This window comes from Peromyscus leucopus, chromosome 11 (genome assembly GCF_004664715.2).
Source record: "Peromyscus leucopus breed LL Stock chromosome 11, UCI_PerLeu_2.1, whole genome shotgun sequence".
In the NCBI taxonomy this organism is placed as follows: Eukaryota; Metazoa; Chordata; class Mammalia; order Rodentia; family Cricetidae; genus Peromyscus; species Peromyscus leucopus.
In genome coordinates, this window is record NC_051072.1 from 56,773,730 (window position 1) to 56,800,212 (window position 26,483).

The following is a 26,483-nucleotide window of genomic DNA, read 5'->3' on the forward strand; positions in this document are numbered from 1 at the left end:
AGTAACCCTAGCTAAGACAGAAATGGGTGGTGATGAGAAATCTGAATACTTAAATGAAAATTATACAGCTGTTTTATAAGGCAGGCTTCCTTCTATACAACACAGCTGAAGAGCTTTCAAGGGCAATACATCTGGATGGAATGTGTTATTATAATGAAGTGCCAAGACTTGCTATGCCCTGTCTTCCTCATCTGCCTCTGGCATCTGACAGAAACAGCACCTCTAGGTTTTGAAGTTCGAATATTGTGTCACAGGCTGGTTCCTAGGTATTTGACACTGGGCAGTTGCTTGCTCTTACCCATAACACTTGGTTTCAGGGAAGAAAGTAGCTAATTCCTAGGAAAGAAAGTTTGGCTGGAGGAGGAGACCCCCCCCCCACGCCAGATCTCAGGAATAACTTTTGGTCACCATTCAGAGCTAGCCACCTCTACTCAAGACAAGGAGGGGTGAATTGAGGGAGGGGGGCCACTGGGAATCTGGGCATCACTGCATGAAGAGAACTGTTGACATCATGATGGCATTGACTCGGCCACTACCACTGCCCTGTGACTCCTACAACAGGTGCTGCAGAAGGGTCCTGCCCTTTGTGATCATACCTGCCAGTCACCATGGCTGCAGGAGGGTCCTGCCTTCTGTGACCATGCCTGCCGGGCACCAAGGCTGCTGGGAAGGACAATAGCCCCATCATACTAATAATTCGCTATTCCATTCAGAACCCGAGTTATAGGAAGGCCTGAGAAACACAAATTTTAGCTTTGAGTCCCCAAGGCACAGAGTACACATCATCAGTTGTGCGTGTGAAAGAGTGTCTACATCTTAAAGCTACCTTAGTTCTAACGCAGACCTCAGTAGACTGGGCTAACATGCCAAGGTCAAATCTGTTCCTTCACAGGTCTAATGCAACTTCGTGAACTCATGAACTTAGAATATCTCCAGGCAAAATAAATGAACAAATAAATGCTTTGTGCAATATGTAACATGTCTACAAAAGAACACTGTGATTAGAGGATTCTTGCCCTTTGTTTAGACTAGATGACCTGGGGAAAGTATAGCCATGAGGTAAGTCCTAGCAGAGAGGCCATATATGAGAGCTCTAGCCTGGCTGGCCACACACCGCACAAGGAGGTGTTTGCTCACTCGAGAACATGTGTAAGAGGGGAGATTAGAACGTGTGGCTGCAGCAATCCCATCTACAGCTGGTTTAAACGGTGTCTGACGACACTGTAGCCTGAACTCTACCATCGCATGAGGCCATCGTGGGGGTGAAATAACTGGAAATGTAGAACGTGCTTAGGAAACAAAACCCAGTGTGTGATGAACACTAATCACGTGGTATTGTCATCAGTGCTGTGCAACTAAGCTCTGGAAAGGGGGTCACCTGTGAGGCACAGGGTCGCTGTCAATCATGCATCAGCTGAGTTCCTGGCAGAAGTAAGCTTCAGATGATTCGAGCTATAAGATCATCATAATCGTGATGTTTGAACTCTTCGGAGTGGTGCCTGTAGTGTGGTGTCTGCCCAAGGCCTTTTCACCCGCAGGCCTCCTGCCCTCAAAACAAAGGCAACATTCCAGACTTGAATTTGAGAGAAGAGCATCAAAAGCCATTTTCATGTTCTCAGGACCCAGCTTCTCTCAGCAACATCTCACCCCCTCCCCGGGTGACTCAGTATTTTACAGACCTCTAATCCTTCCCCAGGGCTACTGTGGTATTTTACAGACTTTGCAGAGGTCCTCCAGTCCAAGAGGCTAGTTTATCGTTGGAAAGTTATTTTACTAACCAAATGACACCTATTCACTGTAATAGGTAAAGTCTCTGCCCCTAAAACTGATTTAAAATTAGGAATCAGCATGTTTTAGGACGGATGAAGTTTTAAAATGAATATAGTTCATTAATTCATATTTATATAAATCAAATACTTTGATTTGGTAGAAAAAATTGTAAAAATATCTGGTAGACTGTCAAATAATTTTTAGACGGTTGAATCATTTCTTGGGAAGTTAAATAAAAATACTTGCAGAATTTGTGGTTTATAAAAAGGGCTCTCTGGTCTAATGAATAGTGACAGAAACACAGGCTTAGTGAGCAGAATTCTTGGGGTACAACAGGAGCCTCTTGGCATTGCACAACAGTTCATAAGTGTTGGGTGGATGCACAGGGCATGTGTTCTGGGAGGGAGGATGATGAAATCCCTTTGCAGAAGGTACCGTACTCTATAAATAAGGTAAAGGCATCCAGTAAGCACAAAAGAGGAGTGTGAAGTTCTCAGCTAACTGTGTTTAAGAATTTCTAGCAGTCTATGTTGAGGGTTTTCAGCACTGAGCCATTTGTCATTTGTCATTTGTCATTGAAATGATACAGGTCAACTGTGGGTAGCATTCTGTGGATATAGGGGAGATGGCCACAGTCCATCCCCAGCTAAACAGGGTGGGGAGCAGCCCAAGGATGACACTGGCCTGCATGGAGGGTGCTTTTCTGGGCTTGCAGGCTTCTCAGCTATATCCAAGCATCTCTTCAGAGTTCTCAGCTGTTAACCTGAAATTGCTTCACAGTATCTTGTGGTTACAGAACCTGGGGATGAGAGGATGGGGAGGAGAAGTGTGGTGAATTCCAAAGCAGGGAGGTTCAGGACCTCCTTACTCAGGAAATGCCAAGGTCTTCCAATAAACAGAGCAGGCCAAGTGAATAAAACAGACAAAAACCTTAAAGTTCAAAGCAATAAATGCAATTGAATAGATTGAGTCTCTACTGTGTGTAAGGCCATCGGTATGAAAGGAGATATAAATGTCACCCAGTGTCCCAAGTCAATGTCTAGAGATGTGCTTTATGAAGCTCACTCTCTTCACATGGGTAGAGTGGATGTCTATTACCTTCTTTGGGCCCTATGAGAAACCACTTCCCCATCTCTGCGTCTTATCCAGAAAGCCAGTTCAGATTCCTCCTTGTCTCTTGTCTTGACCCTCAGGAGTCCCATTATCCTACCTTATACAGAACCTGATACTGTACTACAAATCTCATGGTCTTTGAACTTTCCACACAAGAGATGTGGTTTGGGTCTGTTTCCACTCAGGGGTGCTATATAATTCCACGAATGCAGCTGGATGCTTGGCATTAGTAATGCTTGGCTATTGAAGATGTACCCACCACTTAAGAGCACAGTTGATCTGTTTGCTTTTCCTGCACAAACTCCTTGTCTCCCTACAGATTCCTTAGGAAGAACTGGGGCCAGCAAGAAATACACAAGTGCCACCATCACCCGTGAGGGAGTCACAGCAAGTGGAGGCCTTTGTAAGCAGAGGCAAAGGATCTGTGGAGACTGGGGTGCTACAGCAAGAACAGGACTAGCTGCAAAGGGAAGGGGGGCAGCCTCATGGTGGGAGGCTGGCTCTAGTGGAGGAGACGTGAAGGAAAAGACCTCAGAGGCATCTGGATAGCTCTTCTGGGGACCAAAGAGAAACTGAGATTCTGGGAGGGAAAAAAGACTTCTCAGTGAGGTGCAGGCGCTAAGAGGTCTCCTTCCAAGTTGTCCCTCCTGTCACGTCTTTCTGCAATGCCCAGAGGTGAGGGGCAAGAGTGAGGATGAGATATGCAGACATTAGAGAAGAGAGAACTAAAGCTGGGTGGCGGTGGTACACACCTTTAATCCCAGCTCTTGGCAGGCCGAGGCAGGTGGATCTCTGAATTTGGGGCTAGCCTGGTCTACAGAGTGAGTTCTGGAATAGCCAGGGCTACACAGAGAAACCCTATTTCAAAAATGAAAGAAAGAGAGAAAGGAAAGAAGGAAGGAAGGAAGGAAGGAAGGAAGGAAGGAAGGAAGGAAGGAAGGAAGGAAGGAAGGGGAAAAGAAGGAGAATTAGGGTGTTCCCTGCTTTCCTGCTATAGATGGTGTCAATCTTCTGGCCGCAGTGGTGACGTCTGCTGAGCATTACCATATGGAAGGACCTTGGAGTGAGGAGGCACAATACCTCCACACTGATGCCAGCATCACGAGGGTTATCTCCATTGTCCTTGGGGATAAGTGGAGGGCCCAAAGCTGTTGGCTTCATTGGATTTAAGCACTCTGAAGTGTCCGAGGCTTGTCTTCCCCGTGGAGATTCCTGTTTCTCCAGTGACAGCACTGGTTTGTTGTGTGGACTCGCAGTAGCCATGTAGCCAGGGCCTGCCTTGTGACAAGGGTCTGGGAGCTCAGTGCCAACTAACATACGTGTTCCTGTGCACAGCATCGTATGTGTTCCTGTGCACAGGATCGTATCTGTTCCTGTGCACAGCATCGTATCTGTTCCTGTGCACAGCATCGTATCTGTTCCTGTGCACAGCATCGTATGTGTCCCTGTGCACAGCATCGTACGTGTTCCTGTGCACAGCATCATACATGTTCCTGTGCACAGCATCATACATGTTCCTGTGCACAGCATCGTATGTGTCCCTGTGCACAGCATCGTATGTGTTCCTGTGTACAGCATCATATGTGTTCCTGTGCACAGCATCGTATGTGTCCCTGTGCACAGCATCGTATGTGTCCCTGTGCACAGCATCGTATGTGTTCCTGTGTACAGCATCGTATGTGTTCCTGTGCACAGCATCGTATGTGTCCCTGTGCACAGCATCCTATGTGTCCCTGTGCACAGCATCGTATCTGTTCCTGTGCACAGCATCGTATGTGTTCCTGTGCACAGCATCCTATGTGTCCCTGTGCACAGCATCGTATCTGTTCCTGTGCACAGCATCGTATGTGTTCCTGTGCACAGCATCCTATGTGTTCCTGTGCACAGCATCGTATGTGTCCCTGTGCACAGCATCGTATGTGTTCCTGTGCACAGCATCATACATGTTCCTGTGCACAGCATCATACATGTTCCTGTGCACAGCATCGTATGTGTCCCTGTGCACAGCATCGTATGTGTTCCTGTGTACAGCATCATATGTGTTCCTGTGCACAGCATCGTATGTGTCCCTGTGCACAGCATCCTATGTGTCCCTGTGCACAGCATCGTATGTGTTCCTGTGCACAGCATCGTATGTGTCCCTGTGCACAGCATCCTATGTGTCCCTGTGCACAGCATCCTATGTGTCCCTGTGCACAGCATCGTATCTGTTCCTGTGCACAGCATCGTATGTGTTCCTGTGCACAGCATCCTATGTGTTCCTGTGCACAGCATCGTATGTGTCCCTGTGCACAGCATCGTATGTGTTCCTGTGCACAGCATCATACATGTTCCTGTGCACAGCATCCTATGTGTTCCTGTGCACAGCATCGTATGTGTTCCTGTGCACAGCATCATATGTGTTCCTGTGCACAGCATCATACATGTTCCTGTGCACAGCATCGTATGTGTTCCTGTGCACAGCATCGTATGTGTTCCTGTGCACAGCATCATACGTGTTCCTGTGCACAGCATCATACGTGTTCCTGTGCACAGCATCGTATGTCTTCCTGTGCACAGCAGCTTCAGGTAAAGGAGACCCGAACTGCAAGTAGGGATACAAACAAGAGAAAGTACAAAACCAAAAAAAGTCTTAAAATTCTGAACCCTTGTTAAGCCATGGGTTGTTGCTAAAGCAGTTCCCTCCAGTAGAATGACATGGTAAGCTGAGCAGAGGCTGACATCCCAGGTAGGTTTCATGCACACTTTAGCAGTCAGGTGACATTGAGTGCCCCCTCTACCTCCAGTCTCCACCCCTGCTTTCTGTAAATTTCAAAGTAAGACACAGAATTTAAAATGAAAGACAGACATGAGTATCTTCAATCAGACCTTCAGCCTGTCCATGGCTGCTTCCAGGCCACATCAAGAGAAGTGGAAGCCTTGTACAACAAGTTCAACTTCTAGAGAGGAGACCATAGGCACATAAGGCGTATATGGGGCAGGTCAGGCTACCACTGAACTTGAAAGCCTCGGATGGCCTTGGAATTCATCCAGAGTGGAGCTGTCCTCTGGAGACACTTGGGAGTTCTTGGTAGATTAACTTTATGACTAAAGTCCAGGGACTATTTCAGACAATCCTCATAAAGTTTCCCTACCCCAGGATGACCACTTCCCATTGGCTCTTCTTCCCAGGATGACTACTTCCCTTTGTGTGCTCTTCCCAGGACAACCATTTACTATTGGCTCCTCTTCCCGGGATGACCACTTCTCATTGGCTCCTCTTCCCAGAACAACTACTTCCCATTGGCTCCTCTCTCAGAATGACCACTTCCCATTGGTTCTCTTCCCAGATGCCCACCTCCCTCTCCAGGCTCTGCTGATGAGCTTGTCTCATATTTGTCAGGTAAAACAGAAGTCGGTGGCCAGGAATGTCCTCTGCCTTCCACTGAGATGACCAGGTCCTGCACATGATACACCCTCTACTTCTCCAAGGAATCTGAAGGGTCCTCCCTTAGTGAAGGGAGAAGTTGACACTACTCCAGAGTCAACTTTACACTTTACCCCTTTCTACCTCCTCAAGAGCTGATCTGCAGTCTCTATGTTCTTTCTGCAAACCCCTTTTCTCTTTGTTCAGGCATTCTGATCAGCACACAGACATGCCCTAGTACTGCCCTTCAGCAAATCTTACCCCGCTGACCCCAGCATTTCATACCATGTCCTGCCACAACCCCTCTCAAACCCACCGACCAGATCCTCAATGGGTACTTCTCTCAGGTCACACCTCACTCTACTTTTGCCCTCTCCAAGCCACACTACCTGTGGCAGGGTAACATTTCCAAAATGTAAATCAGATTCTCTAACTCTCCTAGTCAAGGCTTCAGGTAGCTTCTCAATGCCAGCAAACAGACCCCAGATCTTTAACTCAGCTGATGGTATACCCTCAGGTCTGCTGGCTTACCAACTCCATCTCCCTTCTTCTGACTCTGTGTTCACCAAGTTTCCACCACCTGGGGCTTGAAACTTTGGGTGACCTTCACATAACTATCTCTTTTCTGTCACTCATGTCCCAACTCATGAGCCCCTCTTAGGAAGACTGTCACCAGCCCCATCTAACTGATCACCCCCTTGCTCATGTTAGCCCATTGACCCTTTTTGTCCTTTCTCTGAGGTTCACTAGATCCTTTCGCTGAGTCTTCCCAGCATCTCAATTTACATTCATTATTTGTTTTCATATAGATAATACTGTCACTGGCACCATTTACTATTTTTATCCCCCTGTAGTTGAACACAGGTTCTTATGAACAGCTTGCGAATTGTCCATGTTCAGTGATATACCCTAGCGCCTCCAACGAGTCACTGGCACAAGCATGCTTAATAAATACTTTGTGTCTGGCTAAAACAGCTGCCAACTTTGTGCTTTGTGGCTGCCACTTTCCCTTCCAAGTGTGTGTTTCATTTTCTAATGTTAGCCCCACTGCTTTGGGACAAGAAGGAAAAAAAAGAGCCCATTTTTACTATCCTCCCCCACATCTCTAAAATTCCTTTCTTTGATGTCTTCAGAATACTTAACTATGTATGCCCGTCTACTCCTTGGATACACAAGGGCATGTTCATTCACAATTCTGTGTACCCATTTTGTTCAAACACTTGTAGTTGAGTTTCTTTTTCACTCTTACTCTTTGGGGGTCCACCTCTCAGCTCCCAAATAAGTACATGGAGCCTTATTCTTACTTATAAATGTCCGGTCTTAGCTTGACTTATTTCTAGCCAGCTTTTCTTAACTTATTCCAACTACCCTTTGCCTCTGGGCTTTTATCTTTCTTTATATCTCATTTTTTACTTCTTACTCCATATCTGGCTGTGTTTCTGGATGGCTAGGCCCTGCCATCCTCCTCTCCTTCCCCCTTTCTGGCTCCTCTTTCTTCTCTTTTTCTCCTCCTATATATTCTCTCTGCCTGCCAGCCCCACCTTGCTATTGGCCATTCAGCTCTTTAGTAGACCAATCAAATGTTTCAGGTAGGCAAAGTAACACAGCTTCACAGAGTTAAACAAATGCAACATTAAAGAATGCAACACATCTTTGCATCATTAAACAAATGTTCCACAGCATAAAAGAATGTAACACATCTTCAGCTAATACTCCACAACAACCATTTTTACTATTTATTTTCAGGTGCTTTTCATAGAAGTTCTGCTCCCATTAGGGCTAGGCAATGCTTCCCCTTTCTTCCTCTCTTCACCTCCTGGATTAACTTGTACTTACTTTCTGCCTCTTTGAGTTTGCCTATTCTAAATACTTCACATATGTGGAGTCGCACAGTATTTGTCCATGTCTGACTAATTTTCTAGCTTAGTGTTTTCAAGATCCATTCCTATCGTAGCAGTGTATCAGAGCCTCACTCACTGTATAGCTGAAAATGCCTTGAATGCCTCCTCAAAGCTTTCCTCATGTCTGTCTGTTTTTTGTTTTTGTTTAGTTTTTGGTCACAGTCAACACAGGTATATAGGTTCTGCTTGAGTTCCTGTTATCACTTCTCTTGGTTGTACTTCTTTGTGTGGTATTGTTGGATCACATAGAAATCCAGTTTTTACCTTTTTGTGAAACAAAGTGTTTTCTACAGTAACTGTACCATCTCACAGCCCTACCTACAGACACTTTTAACCTCCATCCCCGGGGCAGAACTGTCACTCACACCTCCTATCCCATTCCCAGGGAAAGCAACATTTCTAGATGTAGAGGAAGAGTTTTGTAGGAAGGTTTATGAATCACTATTATTTTGGATTGTGGGTAAAGATTACCTAATGCCAAGGGTATGAACATTTTTCCACAATTGGCAGCTAGTAGCTGAAACAACTTCACTGTTAATTTCTTCTGTCTGAATTTTTACAGGTTTAACAAGTTCTTCTAAAGCTGTTATCCTGGCACTTAAATTGACTATCTTTTTAAATATTAAAATGTGGATTAGTATAGTGATAAGGTGCATAATTCCACCAATACTAATATTATATAGTTGTTCCATTATCAGACTGCCTAAAATTTCAAACAAAAACCAATTTTCTTCCAATGTACACATAAAACCCATTTGTTTTTTAATGTGGAAAAAATTCTCTTTTAGATAGTTTCCTTTAAAACATCTGATATGTTATGACTTACCAAATCTGCGTAGAACAGTAGAAATCTGAGGGGATTTTCAAAGCAGCCACCTAGTGTCCCAGGTGTAAATCCTGAGAGAGAGAGAGAGAGAGAGAGAGAGAGAGAGAGAGAGAGAGAGAGAAGAGAGAACGCACAAGAAAGCGTAGCCGGCTAAAGCTTAAATCCAGCCACGTGTTCCCTCTTGTGCCGAGTCAAGGCTTGGGTCTGGCTTCCTTAAGCTCCGACCACGTGCGTTGGCTTTACAGGCAGGGCCCTGTTCGGCAGGGCAGGTCTGAGTTGTTTGTAGCACTGGCTTTAAGCAAGCTGCTCACTCACAGACCTAGGCCCGGGCTAGAAGCTGCCACCCGGACTAGGAAGCCGGCAGCTCAGACTAGGAAGCCGGAAGCTCGGACTAGGAAGCCGGAAGCTCAGACTAGGACGCCGGCCGCTTCCTGCCGCTTCCTCCGCCGCCTGCCGCCGCCTGCCGCCCTTGCGGGAAAGCAGACCTGCCGTCAAGCCAAGTGGTTTTTAATGGATTCTTGTCACGTTGGGCGCCAGATATTGATGTAACTAACCATCTTATTAAATAAGAAACACAGAAACAATGTAAAGGAGAAAGCCGAGAGGTCAGAGCTCAGAGCTAAAATCTCACCCTTCCTCCTGCTGTCCCAGCTTCACGAGAGAATGTTGGGCTTCTAAGACATTTCCATTTGGAAGTTTGTATTTTTGGCACAATGGCCTACTGGGCAAAGAACTACCCTTGCCTTGATGGCTGACAGTACAAATGCAATGCTGTCCTTTCTGGACAAGCGGGACACAAGGAAAGCGACCACTGTACTCTGCCAAGACAGGGTAAGATGGTCTTTCAGAATTCCTGCCTCTAAAAATGGTCTGTCAGATACTCTAGGCCTGTAGCCAATTTCAATGCACCAACAATGCTAAAAAATATTAGGTGACTGTCCAGGCTGCCAGTTGTCTTGGTCTACTCTTGCAAGATTCCCGAAAGTTGCTTGCATCCATCTACCATTTCTCAGGTACCATTATGTTCCTTCTCAGGTCTTTGATGTGGTTGAAGACTAGATAGTTGTAATTTCCTCAGTTATGATAAAAGATAAGTTAGATATAAAACCTTAAACTCACAAATATAAGATAGATAGGACATCTTCTTTAATATTGTAACTGTAATTCTTGCTTGATAATTGTTTTGTTATATGTCCTTTTACCATGTTAAAGTTAAAACCTTCCTTTTTAAAAAAAGAAGAAAAGGGGAAGTGCTGTGGATATCACTCTATATAAATAAAACACTGATGGCCAGTGACCAGGCAGGAAGTATAGGCGGGACAAAGAGAGAGGAGAATTGGGGAAACAGGAAGAAGGGAGGAGAGACACTGCAGCCACTGCCAGGACAAGCAGCATGTAGAGACTCTGGTAAGCCACCAGCCACGTGGCAAGGTATAGATTTATAAAAATGGGTTAATTTAAGATAAAAGAACAGTTAGCAAGAAGCCTGCCACAGCCATACAGTTTGTAAGCAATATAAGTCTCTGTGTTTACTTGGTTGGGTCTGAGCGGCTGTGGGACTGGTGGGTGACAAAGATTTGTCCTGACTGTGGGCAAGGCAGGAAAACTCTAGCTACAAGTAGCCATCCAGGAGTTTAAACAATTGTACAGAAAAACTCCTCTCTTCCTTTCTTTACTTTATAGTTTTATAATTACTTTGTAACAACCATAGTTGGTTCTAAAGTGGAGCAGAAAACTGAAATGGTGGTGAATGATAGAGTCTGCTCCTTTCGTGGTGTTCTGTGTGTTAATGATTTCTGGAAACATTATTGAGTTTCAAAATGGCTCTCTGGGTTGTGTTAACTTTGTTCTTAAAAAATTCCTAACAAAATTCATTTAATTAAAAAAAAAAAAGGTTGCTGACCTTCAGTTTTCCAGATGGTTCTTGCTATTGTCTCCCACAGATCTGTGTCCCCTTGTACTGTCTAGTCCACCTTTTATCTTTCTTGTCCGGACAGTCTCCTTGAAGTCATTTGAACTTGCTCACATTATGAGTTCATGTCTCGGCATCCCCTCACATGGGCTCACCCTGCTTTGGAAGAGCTGCCCACACCCTCCACACTGTGGTGGGCTTTGTGTCCACACCAGTGCAGCAGCCACCACAGAGGCCTGGAAATGACATGTGCCCAGCAGGAGCCTCTGTAGCTGTTCCTTACAAACAGGCGCTGGGGTGGGATGTGTCTATGGGAATTGCCCGTGCCACAGAGTGGGTCACCTGGACATAAACCTTGGTTCTCATTCAGCCGTCTGTCACCTTAGGTGGCCAATGGACTCCAGCAAGCTCCAGTTTCCTTCTCTATAAAGAATGAGGAACACGTTTGTGGAATCGTGAGAAGTAAAATATGTAATACTAAAAGATTTTTAATCCATTTTAAACTCCATGTATAGTCACTCCTTTGGGGATCTTAAACCATGTATTTTTCAAAAAAAAAAATCTATAAAAGCAATTCAGTTGACAGTTTTTGTTACTGATTTTCTTGAGAGATGAAAGCAGTGATACATTGATTTCCACATTCTCCGTGGGTTTTTAATCACAAATAATGGCAGGTCTGCTAAGCGTCTTTGCCCCAGTTTGCAAGGATGTGCTTTGATCCCTTGCTGTGTCTACTGCTCTAGAGGCGGTGGACCCGGGAGAGCAGAGCCGAAAACCAAGGCGGCCTAAAGTCTCCTGCACTAGTCAACCTTCTTCAGAGCACCAGACAATTTACACTCTGAGGGTTAAGAAGAGTCACCTGAGTAAAGTGTCCAATGACAAGGGCGAGCCGCACGTGGCAGGTGAGCCACGTGTGGTGAAAACATGTTTTTCCATAGAGGCAAATAAATAAATAACAGTAGCCAATTGTAATGAATAATCGGAAGTCAACTCACTCCCATCTGCTACACCTGGGAGAGGCACAAAAACACATTCTCAGAACGATTCTGTGTTTGAAGAAATGGAGGTCACAGACTCTTGTCTTGTTTTCTTGGAGTTTTCTCACGAGCACTCAGAATTCTCTCACAACTTCACTCTTGAACCGTGTTCTGACATTGCTATAGTTAATGGCACCTAGGGAAAATTATCTCAGATTAACCCAAATAAGAATTTAAACTGAAGGATAAGAGCACATGTATGCAAAGGAGAATTTAAAAAGACAGATTAAACACCTTACTCTGCTGTATCTGTTTACTGTCCCTTTAGTATGATCCTAACAGACATCTAGAAACTTCCCCTCCATGTTCTGAACTCATGAGCTGACTGGCTCCTTCCCAACCCAATGCCTGCATTATACGATGAGCTCATTGAGATGGACAGTGTGGATTTTAGCAAACTATAAGGGTATGTTTGAGGGCTTCTAATACACTAGCGCCCCCTCTCTTCAGCCGAGGCTACCAGAAACCCCACACTTACCCTCTGCATGGCGGGAGCTGGCCTTGTAAGGCTAGCAGGGTCTTCCTCGTTGTTTTGTTACCTGGAAGGAAGAGCAGAGTTAGAGTTGAAAAGTAGACAGCGATGTCATGACATGCCTTGAGTAAGTTAGATGGGATCTGAAGTGAGAACTACTCCATGTATATAAAATGGCAATTCACTTTCTCCTGCTACCTGCTTTGAGTAGGGTTTTGAGTCGCTGGCCAACCAGTGACTGCTGACAGGATGTTAACTGGACGCAGCTGGACGCACCAGTGGTTTCCACAGCAAGTGCCCGTCCTCTCACAGGCGCCATCCCTGAGGACTGTCACCCACAGACTCGCTGTTACCCGAACGTTCAGCATGGCGTGTGTGCTCATCTCCTGCTTGACTGCACTGACCTGTTTTCTTCAGCTTTACCAGGTGGTGGTGTAACACACATTACTTCTTCATGCTTAGGAAAACAGTCCATCCATGATCCACAGCAAAGGGACATGAATTAGAAGGTCTTGCCGTGCAGGGGTGACAAGGTAGGGGGTTGTTTAGGAAGATACCCAGATATTTAGATATTCAGAACCCGTCTCCATTGGCTGGGGGTTTTGTTTCCCATATTTAACAGGTTGGAGGGTGATTCTCCATCCTCACTAGAGAAAGAAACAGTGTGAGAGTGAAGAATATGTCTCCTCTGCTCACCTAGTGCTGTGGACTTTGTGGAAAACAGTGGGTTCCCTGAATATAATGATGGAACCATGGAATAATGGCAGGAAGGGAACACAGAGGACAGAGTGATGTAGCTGTGGTTATATGTGGCAGCTGTAACTGCGGTGCACAGGAGTCATAGCTGTGGTGAACAGGAACTATAGCTGTGGTGAACAGGAACTATAGCTGTGGTGAACAGGAACTATGGCTGTGGTGAACAGGAACTATAGCTGTGGTGAACAGGAACTATAGCTGTGCTGAACAGGAACTATAGCTGTGGTGAACAGGAACTATAGCTGTGGTGAACAGGAACTATAGCTGTGCTGAACAGGAACTATGGCTGTGGTGAACAGGAACTATAGCTGTGGTGAACAGGAACTATAGCTGTGGTGAACAGGAACTATAGCTGTGGTGAACAGGAACTATAGCTGTGGTGAACAGGAACTGTAGCTGTGGTGAACAGGAACTATAGCTGTGGTGAATACATAGCAACCATAGCTACAATACACTTGTGCTGTGCTCCATCTTAGAATGGTGACAGGTGACTTGAGGGCAGTCTAACAAGTGCCACTAAGTCTTAACGGTCCTGATCACTGAATGAGGTAACCAAGGACAGCAGCAGTCGAGTCTCTTTCTGAAGGGATCCAGCCATGGCTGTTGTCAAGTTAATGGGAGAGTAAGTGAGGGCGGTTAGAGAGACAGAAGTGTAAACCTGAGCATCGGATCTGTTTCTCAGGAGGAAGAACATGTTGTTAAGAAGGAATTCGTTCCCATTGTCCTGGAAGACTACTTTGGGGGGATTTTGGAGATGTGGGCATGGGTAGAAAACCCATAAGAGTGGCTATCACCTAGACGTTACAACCTCAACAACATGAGAACTGAATAGAGTCCACTCGAGAAGAGGGGACATGAATGGGCCAGAGAGGCCACATGGAGCATCAGGTAGAGGATGAAGAGACAGCAATAGAACAAGACGCCAAGAGAAGATGCTCTGGGTCTGGGGTCTGGAATGGCCCCTGACTCCCAGGGGTTCTGAAATCAATGTAGATTATTTAAGCCTAGACCTACTGATCAGCCAGTCCTATAACCTGCTTTCAAATCTCATTTCATTCACTCTGGGAGATATATGTTATGACTCATCACACACACACACACACACACACACACACACACACACACACATGCATGAACACACAAACACACATGTAAACACATACACACATATACACATCTACATACATGCACTTATATACACATATGCACACATACACATACATACATACACATATACTCACACACCCATACACATGGACACATATACATGCATACAGACTTACATATACATGCACACAGATACATTCACACCTATGTACATACACAAACACACATGCACACATACATATATGCACACATACACTTACATACACACATGCACTCACATACATACACACATACACTCACACATATACAATTACATACACATGCACACATACACACACATATACACACATGCACATGGTCTCTAAAGAATGCTCACTCTCACTATGGACCGCACATGCAGACGGCCCTCATCTACTTCATTTCTGTAATGCTGGTTACAATGCATTAAACTGATTTCAGCCCCCATTAACAGGTCATATGAAGTCCAAAAATATTAAAGAAACAAATAGAAGACAAAACACTGTATATAACTGTCATGTAGGGAAATGGGAATGCATTGGAAGAAGAGCACATGGTGTTTCCTTCTTATTTTTCTTGTGTATTGTTCACAGTACTGAATTACAGGACTTTTTCATACATGTATGTACAGTATGTTGAACTTATTCCTCCCCATAACCCACTACTGAACCCTTCCATCCCCGCCCAGCCCTTCCCTGGGGTCACTGCGGTATTTTACTGACTTTTCCAAGGACCTCCAGTTCAAGAGGCTGGTTTGGCATTGAGAAGTTACAAATGGCACCTATTCACTGTAATGGTTAAAGTCTCTGCCCTCAAAACCGAGCCAAGCGTGATCGTAAAATCTTAGTCATCGGGGTTTGGGAAATGATGTAGGAGGAAGAGACAGTCCGTCTTTCTTAATGGTGTGGCTTCTGGTCGGTCAGCCACACCCAGGAGTGTGTAGACAGTGCAAACTGAGAGAGAGAGAGAGAGAGAGAGAGAGAGAGAGAGAGAGAGAGAGAGAGAGAGATGTCAGATTGGGCTGGATCTTGAAAGTTAGGAGAGGAATGGAGGATGAATATGATCAAACACCCTGTGTGAAATTTTCAAATAACTAATAAGAACATAGTTTGTAAAGAGCTGGTTTGTAGATTTGTGGGAAAAAAAAACACTTAAGACTAAAACTGACTCTGGGCAGTGGAAATGATTGAGAGTGGTCTGGATAGGTCTAAGCTCAAAGCCTGGTTCTGGCCTTTTTGGCTTGCCGATCTGTGATGTCTCTGCTCCTGTTACTTAATCTTAAGTGGAGATAACATCTCCTCTGTGCAGTGGCTCTTACTGAAAAGAAGCCACATGACTTAGGATACTCCTCTTGAAGCTCGGTCATGTGATCGACAATTGCTATGTCCTTGGGTGTTAGGGTTAAATTGCAGGCTCTGTGTGAAGCTCATGGAACGATGCCTGACTTAAAGCAGCTGTTTGTGGCAGCAGCCCAGAGAAACGCTTGTAATACATGTGCAGACCAGAGTCTAAGCCATTATAGATTTTTGTCCAACATACGAATTTAAGAGGATTCAGAGTTAAAAAAAAAAAAAAGTCACACTGATACCATTGATGGTAAAGAAAGATTATGTCCATTTGTGTGAAGTGGAAAATGACGCCTCACTGAATTGAAGTTTTTCTTGGTTCATTAAGAATTGTTCCAATGGTTGGGATCATTGAAGTGATCCTAGCTCTCCCATTCACCACGCTGCAACTATTTATCAAAAACAATTCCACAAGAAGAGCAGAAGTAACTAAGAATTTTCACTAACTTACCTCCCAGGTGCCCACCATGTGGGTCACAGACACCAAGATCATTGGCTCAGGTCGACACTAACAGGACTCACCATAACCTACCTGTGTGCACTTTTATTTCCATATCGCCATTCTTCTTTCTGCTTGCCTCTTACAAAACGCGGTGTGAAGCTGGCTGCATACCACACCATTAAAGAGAAGATGTACATTTCCCTGTCTTCCCAGCCTCTCTTCCCCTTTGCTGTGTTCGTGATAGTTTTGATAACTAGCCATTATGGCAACATAATGAAAAGATGGATTGAAAGGGGTCTCGGAGTCCACACAGATGCACGCGGACACCAAATTCCCATCACAATGGAGGTTTTATTTCTCTGCAGGGGACAAGCAAGGGTGGGGGGACTTCCTCTGGATCAGGCAAAGACAGTGGCTGGTGTCTCTACCAGAGTGGTTTTTAAGGAGAAAAAGGGGAAGTCTGTTAGGATGAGTTGGTAAATCCCAATTGGACAAGTTAGTCGGTATAGACAAATAATGAGTTTTGATTGATGGACCTTGGTGTTTTGATAGCTGAACCTTGGTGTTCACCCTCAGGAATGAGTTAGGCATAAGGAAGTGGCCAAATGAGGGAACAGAACTTGGTGACTAGTTACAAATGTAATCTAATAGTTTAGTAAGGAAGAAGGAAGTGGGAGGGTAAGACGGCCAGTACAGTGTCTGTAGTGTTTGGGCCTGTCCCAGAGCCCTTCGTGGACTTTATTCTGATAGATGAAATCTGCAGAAACATTTGGATGGATTGTTTTTAATGATGCAATTTTTCTTAAGAGAAGAATACAATTGTGTGTCTACTGTGTATGGAGCTGAAAGCCTTAAAGAGGTTGGAACTAAAAAGGCTTGACAAAAGAATAAATGATCTAAAATTACATGCTGGATACAAGGCTTGACATGATCTACAACATGTCTGGGAAAAGGTCTATACAGTTCAATCTTAATCTTCAATTCATGTGCGTGTCGATCGCTTTTAATTGTCACTGTCTCACACTCTAGAATCCCCTGGTGTGTGAGTCTCAGTGAGGGATTGTCTAGGTTTGACTCCGGGGATGTCTGTGGGGATTATCCTCATTATGTCCATTAAAGTGGGAAGACACTGACTGTAGGTGGCGCTGTCCCCCGGACTTGGGTGCTGAACTGTATGAGAAAGGAAATCATGGATTTATTCAAGCATCCATGCGAATGTTCGTTTCTGTCTGCTCTGACTGTGGGTGTGATGTGACGAGCTGCTTTGGCTTCTCTGTAACCTTGACATCCCTGCAATGATGTCCCGTGACCCAGAATTGTGACCTAAAATAGACCCTGTCTCCCCTAAGTCCTCTGGTGGGGGTGTTTTGCCACAGCAGCAGGAAAGAAAACTGAGACAAGTGGTAGCTTGTTTCTTAGTGCCTGGCCCTCATGTGCCTGCTCGGCCAATCCTTAAAACTGAAGGTTTCCATAATTTGGCAGGGGTAGAAGCGTAGAGTGTGGTGTGGTGGGTTCCTGACCTGTGTGTCTGTTGATCTGTGATTTGGAGTGATTTTCTTCAGGGGTGGTGACTCTCCATAAGCTGGGATGAGTGTGTGCTCCTCCACCAAGGCCTTGAGCACTGTTGTTGGAGTCCACGGGGTTCTCAAGGGCCTCGGCCGCCCCTACTTTAACTTCTCATCAAGGAAGACACATTTTGAGCATCAGGTCCTGGGCCTGTGGTTAGCCGTTTCCAGAGAGACTTTCCCCCAGACTACTGGAATCCACGCTGAGGAAGCATGTTTCTTTCTTTTGGGTCAAAGATCCCAGAAGACTCTGCACTAAGTGATAGCCCCAGCTTCAGGCAAGTTTCTAAACTGTCGACTTTGATCATGGACCATGTCCTGGTCTACCCTCTTATGGGGGACAGATCTCTGAGAACTCCAGCTTTATGTGGGAGTCTCAGTTCCCACCTTGCCCTCGCTCTTCATGTAGGCTCTGGTGCTTCTTGTCTCGAACAACTTAGATACTGTGATTCCAATCCCATGAGGCCAGAACGGGAAAGCTCTCCCCTCCTCTCAGGACAGCCCCCTCCACCAGGGACTTGGCTCTGATTTTCACAAACAATCTTCTGTATTTGAATCTGGAGAATCTCTTACTGTCTTGTAAACTCAGATGGAGTAATATTTGCTATGCTTTACTCGGAATGTGCTCTCTCTCTCTCTCTCTCTCTCTCTCTCTCTCTCTCTCTCTCTCTCTCCTTCTCCCCCTCACTCTTCCCCACCTCTCTCTTTCAATAAGCTTTCTCTGTGCAGCCTTGGCTATCCTGGAACTCATTTTGTAGACCAGGCTGGCCTCAAACTCAAAAGCTTCACCTACCTCTGCCTCCCAAGTACTGGGACTAAAGGCTTTCTGGTATATCTAGCCTGCCAAGAGCTAGCTCATCATCACATTCCCCTGAAAGAATTGTAAATGTCTGCCCACAGGTGGAAGGTTCCTATCCATATTTAAAAAAGAGAGAGGAAGAAGAGTCTTCAGCTTTACACACACACACACACACACACACACACACACACACACACACACACACACTCCAGTCATAAAAAATAAATAATGCATATAACATACAGTCTATGACATACACTGGAGAAATGCTTGGGCTCCGCAAAAATATACTAAATTCTCCTCTTCATGAAAAGCCAAAATATTTATCAGAAAGCCACACAGATAAGTCTACTTGTTGTGTGGTAGGTGCTGTAAAGTGAGTGTTTGTGTTATTATGAGATGTCATGAGAACTTCCCCTGCTCCAGCCAGAAGGCCTCATTTGGGAAGGAGGGGTGGCTTGCCCTGCTTGAAAAGGGGTACACCACTTGTTTCAGTACGGAGCAGTCTGTGCAAAGGCCTAGGGATCATGACAAACCAAAGGATGGAGAGATGGAAAACAAAATAAAAACATGTGGTTCCAGAAAAGGCCAAGCAGACCAAACCCTGAGAACCCCTCTAGGCTGTGTTGAGGACTTCTGATTTTTTTTTGAAAGTAGGGGGAGAATTTATTATGAAGAAGAAGAGGGTTCAGCAGGGGTAGGGAGTGGATAAGGGAAGGTAATGATATATATGATCAGAATACATTATATATGTGTATTATTTCAAAGAAGAAACTTCAGAATAAAACTATACCATAGATTAAATGGACTTAACAGATATCTACAAAATGTTTTTTTTTTATTTTTTAAATTACACTCGTGATATTAATCACATTTGTGGTATTCATAGATTACATTCGCAGTATTCATTCAAATATATATATATATATATATATATATATATATATATATATATAATTTTAAATGTCGAATGTCATTTCTTGAAAAGGGTAGGAGGTCTTAATTACAGGCTTACAGCACAATGGGAGGACCCTGGAGGGCAGAAGTTCGCTACTGATGTTTTACAATCTTGCATCTAAACTGTTAATGCCCATTATTCAGGATACACAGACAAGGAACTTCCCTTAAGCATTCAGGAGGGTGGAACCTGGCAGGAAATTAGCATTGGGAGGATATCAAGGTCAAGGTCCACAAGCAAGGCAACAGTTACCCAAAACGGGGGCCAGAGCCCTGCAGGTCCCCCTTTTATTAAAAAATGAGCTCTGACTTGGGTTATGTGGGACGTCAGCAGGTCACCTTACCCATCATAGAGACGCCTGCCCAGGCCACACAGGTGCTCTGTCTTAGGTTGATGAGTGCCCCCCAGGTATTACCAGGTCTCTGAATACTCATTATTATACTGGCTCAATCGTGTGTGAGCTGCATGGTTAATTGCTGCCAAAGATCTCAAAGTGGCACTGGGCTTGCAATCTGTGTGTTCTATACAGAAAAGACCAACAGGAGGACTTCTGATTTTATTGTGAAGACTCTTGAAAGGCCTTGAACACTCATTTGACACATCCAATTTGTCCTTTGAAAAGGTCTTTTTGGCTCCTGGGATTCCAGATTTAAGAAGACAAAAGAGAACTAGACCAAGGAGGGTTGCTGGAATCATCTAGGGAGAGACAGACAAGTTCTAGGCTTACCCACCATGATGAATGGTGGTGTTTCTTTCCTGAGATGATGATACCAGTCAGCGCAGAGTCTGGGGGAAAGGCCTCTTTCTTTTTGAGCATATTGTGCTTGTGGTGTGCTTTCCTTGTAAGAGGAAAGTGTGAAGAGGAGTTGGAAACCTGGATCTGGAACTCAGAGATGAGATCAGGAACTCTATGGGGAGTCACTTAAAAGATACATTTCTGAGGGAGTGATTGCAGAGAGCCCCTTGGATATATAGACGTAAAAGCTGTTGGTGACCTCGCAGAGTCTGTCTTGCTGGTAGGTGAGAGGAAGTGAGAAGCTTGGAGTGAGACGTGGAGACAGCAAGAAATGAGGAAATGGAACCAGCAAGTGTAGACAGCTCTTTGAAGAGGAGTTATTGTTGTGTTCTGAGACTTGGCCCCTGGGTATTAAACATATTAGGCAAGTGGTTCACCATGGAGCTGCAGCCAGCCCAAGATATATTCATTTTTAAAGGAAATAGATTGCTTAATTATTATTGGATCACAGAATATCTTTTTAAAAGGGAGTCAGTGTGAAGCACTATGTTTTATTGACAGTGAAAAGGCAACTAAGGCAGTGACGTGACTGCACAGAGCGACTCCGGACACTGGACTAGAGCTTGGTGGTGGGAAAGCTGCCTCATATGTACAAAGCCCAAGATCACTGCACCTGCTCACCCACCAAAAGACACCAGATAAATGTCGAATTGTAGTAATGGCTGACATGTGAGTTCTTGCCATTGGGCGGGTACTGTGATCAATGTTTAACACTTACTCGTTCAGGAGAGTAATTCCACAACAACTCCGTGAGACAGACACGTAAGAGACATCAGAGACCGATATAATTTACCAGAATTCAAGGACAGAAGTTTCACTTCTGGAAGTCTTTCTGTTTTGAATTATTTTATTTGCAATTGGCAAGCACCAACTACCTACATAACTATTATCTACTCATGGAGTATAAAAGAGATGCATTGGTATGTTTATATTGTGTAGTGATTCAAACTTAACAACAAATCTTTCATTTCATGTTCTTACAAGTTTTCCGAGGTGAAAACATTTGGAATCCATACTTTTAGCAGCTTTCAAATACTTCTTTTCAAACACTGGCTATCCTGTTTGTCTGCAGACAGACAATAGAGTATTTTACCTGCCCTGTGAGTTCAGATATCTGGTACTATTGATTACACAACCACGGTGTGGCACAGGTATAAATAGATCCACACTGGCTCCACTTCTTTTGTTAAAGCTCCCTCTTGGCTTTGTATTGTAGCTCATGAGAGGCATAAATAGAAATGTCATTAGTGGGTCGCTAGCTCTCCTCGGTGGCCTTTAATAAATACGTGTGCATTATTCATGTAATTGCAACCTGTAACTATGAGGGGGAGGGGCTGGCTGGAGATGTAATAAGCAAGCAGAATCCACACATCTAAAGCCACTTTCCCTCCCTGCCACAATGCAGCATTTGTGAGTTTCATTAACAGGAGTCCTAAAATAAGTGACCTTTTCTAGTCCCTGGGGACTGGCCCTAACTACAATGTGTGTATGTTTTTTTCCTCCAAAGGGTTTAACAATACTGAGAGAACATGTGACAAGGAGTTTATCATACGGAGAACAGCCACCAATCGAGTCCTGAATGTCCTCCGTCACTGGGTCTCCAAGCATGCACAGGTAATTCGGAAGTTCCAGCGACTACTTTCAAGGGGTTGTTGTTTAAGTTAGCTTTTGAAGTCATCGCATGTGTAAACCATCTCCTGACACACTGTGGTCAGAAGCCTTGGGACTTAGAGGCTAAGAGGGGAAGATGTAAGGAAAAGGCACACTTATTTCCAACATTGCCATTTCCCATCTGCTGATAATCCGAAGTGCATTGGTAAACGGGGAGGGGGGGGCGGCTCCCCTCTTCCCCATGTGTGAGCAGCGGCACCTCCCACACTACAGCCGTGGTCTCAACTGCACTAGAGTACCCTGGGGCTACATTTCTCAGGGTCCCCTCAGAAAGTGGAGCTGGGCTGCAGAGGCCTCTATCTTCCGTGGCGCCCAGAGCCCCTGGAGGCAAACATCGCAGTACCCCATAAAGGCCAAAAATAAATTTTATCTGATTGGGGAAGGCTTTCTTAGACCAATTCACAAAATTTACAAAGTTCACAAAATCTTACCTCGTGTCTTTTTACATTTTGGTTCCTATGACTTTCTTTCTTTTTTTTTTTTTTTAAGTTGAAAGAAATCTCACGGTTTTCTATTCAAAACATTTGTAGAATTTATTCCCCTTGTGCAAAATAAAGCCAATCCCTCTTTACCTCTTTGGTTCTGAGTCTGCACAGTCCTTTGCTGACTCCACGTCAGGCCTTCCTGGACCCGATGTTGACTAATAGTCTGTACAAGTGTTGACTAGAAAGACCAGGGCCCTGACTGGCTCAGGTCAAAGACGGGACAAAGTTTGAAGGCTACTTTACATTACGCATAAAGGGCGGCGTGGATACTTGTGATTCAGACCCCTCCTGCTGAGGATGGAGGAGATGCTCTTTTCGTCTCTCTGTCTCTCTGCAGACAGCCGTGAAACACGCTTTGCAGACACGCTTGCCCCCTGCAGGTGCGCATCTGTCTTCATTCTGCTAGCTCTGTGGGGCTGCGCTCCTGGCAGACAGCCCTTGGTTGCTGCTGAACTGAGTTGACATTTTAATGCCGCCACTGCTCACTTTCTCCACGAGGTCGTTTTCTGTCCTTTAGTTTCCAAAGGGAGCCAAACACAGGCTGTGTCTGTCAATGGACCCACAAGCTGGGCTCTACACTACAGTGTGTGTGTTGGCATTGCTGGGGAGAGGAAGCGTTTATATGAATCACGCACACACACACACACACACACACACACACACACACACATGCACACACCCATGTGCCCACACACCTCCTGCTGCAAAGCCTTGTGCATAATTTACACAATTCCCAGGTCTCTGAAGATATCCGGGCTATGCTGCTCTTGACTCCTGTGGTCACTGTGATCTTCTGAGGGACTTCCAGGCTGGCAAGTGCACTAAGACCTATTGCTCACTTGAGTGGCTGTCACAGACTTGATACATTCTAGGGCAATCCTGTTTGTTTGTTTGTTTGTTTTTCTGAGTTGTCTATTGATTGGTCATTCTGAAGAGACTCCGTCCACTTGAGAAATGTCACAGACATGGAGTGATGTTGAAAAGGAGCTGCGGCTGTGATTTTGGGGTTGCAGCTTTCTTCCTCCGACTCGGGTGAATGTCTGAGATGTTCCTCACCGTGGGCCCAGGAAAAACCTCTAAAAGCATGAGATCAGACAGATGACCTAGTGTCGTGACACAACCTTGGTTCCCCCAAAGGCTTTATGCATTGAGCATCACTATTACTCTTTTTCTGTTTTCTCTATTTATCCACTAATAAGACCTGTGCATTGGGCTGGGTGTGAGAGCGACTAAGATCTCCGTGGTCTCTGACTTCAAGGAGTTTGCAGTCATGGGAACGAACACGAGGCCACTGTCAGCCCTTGTGCCTAGTGTAATTCCTGCACAACAGCCTCGCCCTCTGCTTCCTCTGTCTGCCTCAGACATTCAGGCCGAGGACCAAAGCCTCAGGCCGAAGAAGCAAAGGCTGCACACCTCAAGGGGAGGGGCCAGGCCACCTAAGCAGGACGAGATAGAGCTCTTGAAAGCAACCCAGCCACAGTTGTGTTCACTCACCAGTGGGAAGTCAAGATAGGACATGTCAGAGAGGGTGGCAGGGTTAGCTCCCTACCACAGCGGGGAGGAGCGGAGCTGCTTCTCAGTCAGCCCTAGAAGACTCGGTTTAAGGAAGCTACCAGCCACATGCCCTAGGAAGAGGTACAAAATATTCGCTGAGGCCAAGCGGGGAGCTGTGTATGCACACGCAGGGGGGCCTTCTCTACATTGTGAACAAGTAGACCTTCAGAGAAGCCGGTCTGGCCCTTGCCCTGCCCAACAGACTGCCTGGAGGGGTTCTATGATCCCACTGGGAGAGTCGGGGTGAAGTGGAGTATTGGAAACCCAGGACAGAAGGATGTTGAAAATGACTCACAGGAGACCAGGCATGACCTGGGTCCGGTGAGCTGTCCTGAAGTGCCCCTGGGCAAGCTAATCACTGTTCTTCTGCTACGCCCAGAAGGTGCCAACACCAGGTTCCCCTTGCGTATCACACCAGACTCTGTTCTTTGCCGTGAGCATCTGCAGCCACAGCACACGTGTGGGGTCAAGGTGGAGGGAGCATACGGAGCATTCTGTGTCGCCTTCCGGCCTTAGAGCAGGCCGGGTGTGGACAGGGTCACACAGGTCACTGGTGTGGACTGCAATTCCGACTGCCCCAATGAGACTGTGGTGGTAACTGAATGGTCCTGACGTCACACTCCGGGACAGCGGAGGATGGTGAGAACAGTGAGGCTGCCTGATGACGTCATCCGAAGTACGGCTTCTCTAGGGAGCCCATTTCACAGGCTGTGTTCCAACAATCCAGCCGTGACATTTCCAGACCACCCCGGTCTGCTTGCGCGGATTTTATGGCAAACTTGGAAAGACGTATTTATCTGAAAATGAAGCACTTGAGTTTGTATTGCAGTTATATAGTTTCTTCCTTTCTTATTGGGCTGTGATAGGCTTCATATAAATGGCACTGAGCCTAAGTGTGTAATTCGGTGACCTCTGTAGTGACCAACTCCCTGAAATGCCACCCTGGTCAAGACATACGTCATGTCCAGCCCCCAAGAGGACTCCTCCCTGTCAACTATCTCTTCCAGAGCATTGCTCAGCTTCTGTTAGCTTTACTTGTGTTGTTATTAATATGATGTCCATTTTAATATATCCAGGATAAGCCCTTAATCTGCCCAGCTGTGTTAATTTCCTCTGGTTTATTCTTGCTTTGAACAATGTTTCTAATGAGATATATATTTCTAATATAATATTATATATATACCACAAACACAAACCCTCTTCCCATTGCAAGAAGACTTTTGTGATGGCTAATTCTGACTAAACAGTTCAGTCTGATTAATTCTGATAAACATAGTTGGATTAATAGGCCCATGGGCATTAGTGAGGCATACCATACCGTTGGGTGTGACTGTGGGGGAACATCCAGAGAGGTTTGACTCAGTAGGGCAGAGCCACACCGATGTGGACAGCACGGTTCCCTGGACTCCAGCCCTGCCATGAATACAAAGGGAAACGTGAGCAGAAGAACGGCCTTCTTCTCTTCACTTTCCCCACTTCCTGACGGCCAGCCAGATGGGACCTGCTGCCTCACTCTCCTCCATCATGGAGCTGCATCCCACAATGCCATCATCACCCGGTCTGTGAGCCAGGCATCCGCTGAACCATGAGCCAGAGTCAACCCCTCCCTCCATACGTGGTTTCTGCTAAGTATTCTGCGACCCCAGTGAGAAAAGTAGCTGATACAGCTCTGTGTAACTTTATCCTATAAACAGAGGAGAGGGACGGGGGACAGAAAGAGAAAGAGGGAGGAAGAAAGAGACAGATAGACAGACAGACAACAGAGACGGAGGGACAGAGATTTCGGGGGAGCGGAGTGCTCGGTCCCTAACAGCTGAGGTGATACTCCAGAGGGAGGCCATGACACACCTGTGGTGACAAGGATCTCATCACTGAGGGGTATGGGGGGTATCCCCGAGACGGGGTGGGGTATGGAGAATGAAACCCCTGTTCTCACATTTGCTAGCTATGTGGCTCAGAAAACCCCCTTGCCCCAGGTCCTAGATTTCTTCCTCTAGAAACATTGGGCTAATGCCACTTCTTGCTGTGAGCCACGGGGATGATTACATGAGGTGACAGGTGGTGATGTTGTTACGGACGTCGACTCTTGGTGGAGATAGCCTTGTGCTGGCACTGTCTAGTCTAACCCCTGACCTCGGGTAGGCACAGTGTCGTCCCTGCACTTGACACACGAGCGACTGAGTTCTGAGAGGGCGTCTGTGAAGCTCTTGAATGTTACAGGACGGGGACAAGGGCAGCACTGTTCCTGGAGGGCCCTGCCCAGTGGCTTCTGGGCACACGTGGCTGATTGATCTCCAGGGTGGCTAGCATGGTGGACGGACGCATTGAGGTGTTATCACTTAACTAAAGTGAAATCGCTACTAGTATACACCAGAGATCTGGCAGGAAACTGGACCCAGCACTGAGACCCGAGTTCTTGCAGTCCTGACATGTGGTGTCCACCACTGCCATGGTAGGAAGGACCATGAGGAGGAGGAGGACCCATCCCTGTGCAGGGAAAAATATAACCTTTACATAATTCCATTGTTGTATTGAATCACAAGAGAAGA

At 45.6% G+C, this 26,483-nt stretch overlaps 1 protein-coding gene across 5 annotated transcripts in view; it reads left to right on the plus strand.

Annotated features, from left to right (window-relative positions):
• Positions 1-26,483, plus strand: part of Rasgrf2 (Ras protein specific guanine nucleotide releasing factor 2) — a 236,113-nt gene that overhangs the window by 173,018 nt on the left and 36,612 nt on the right. For all 5 annotated transcript variants that reach the window (XM_028891013.2, XM_028891014.2, XM_028891017.2 and 2 more), the window contains exon 18: positions 21,732-21,838. In XM_028891013.2, coding sequence (XP_028746846.1) covers positions 21,732-21,838 — 107 coding nt within the window. The remainder of the gene's footprint in view (positions 1-21,731; positions 21,839-26,483) is intronic.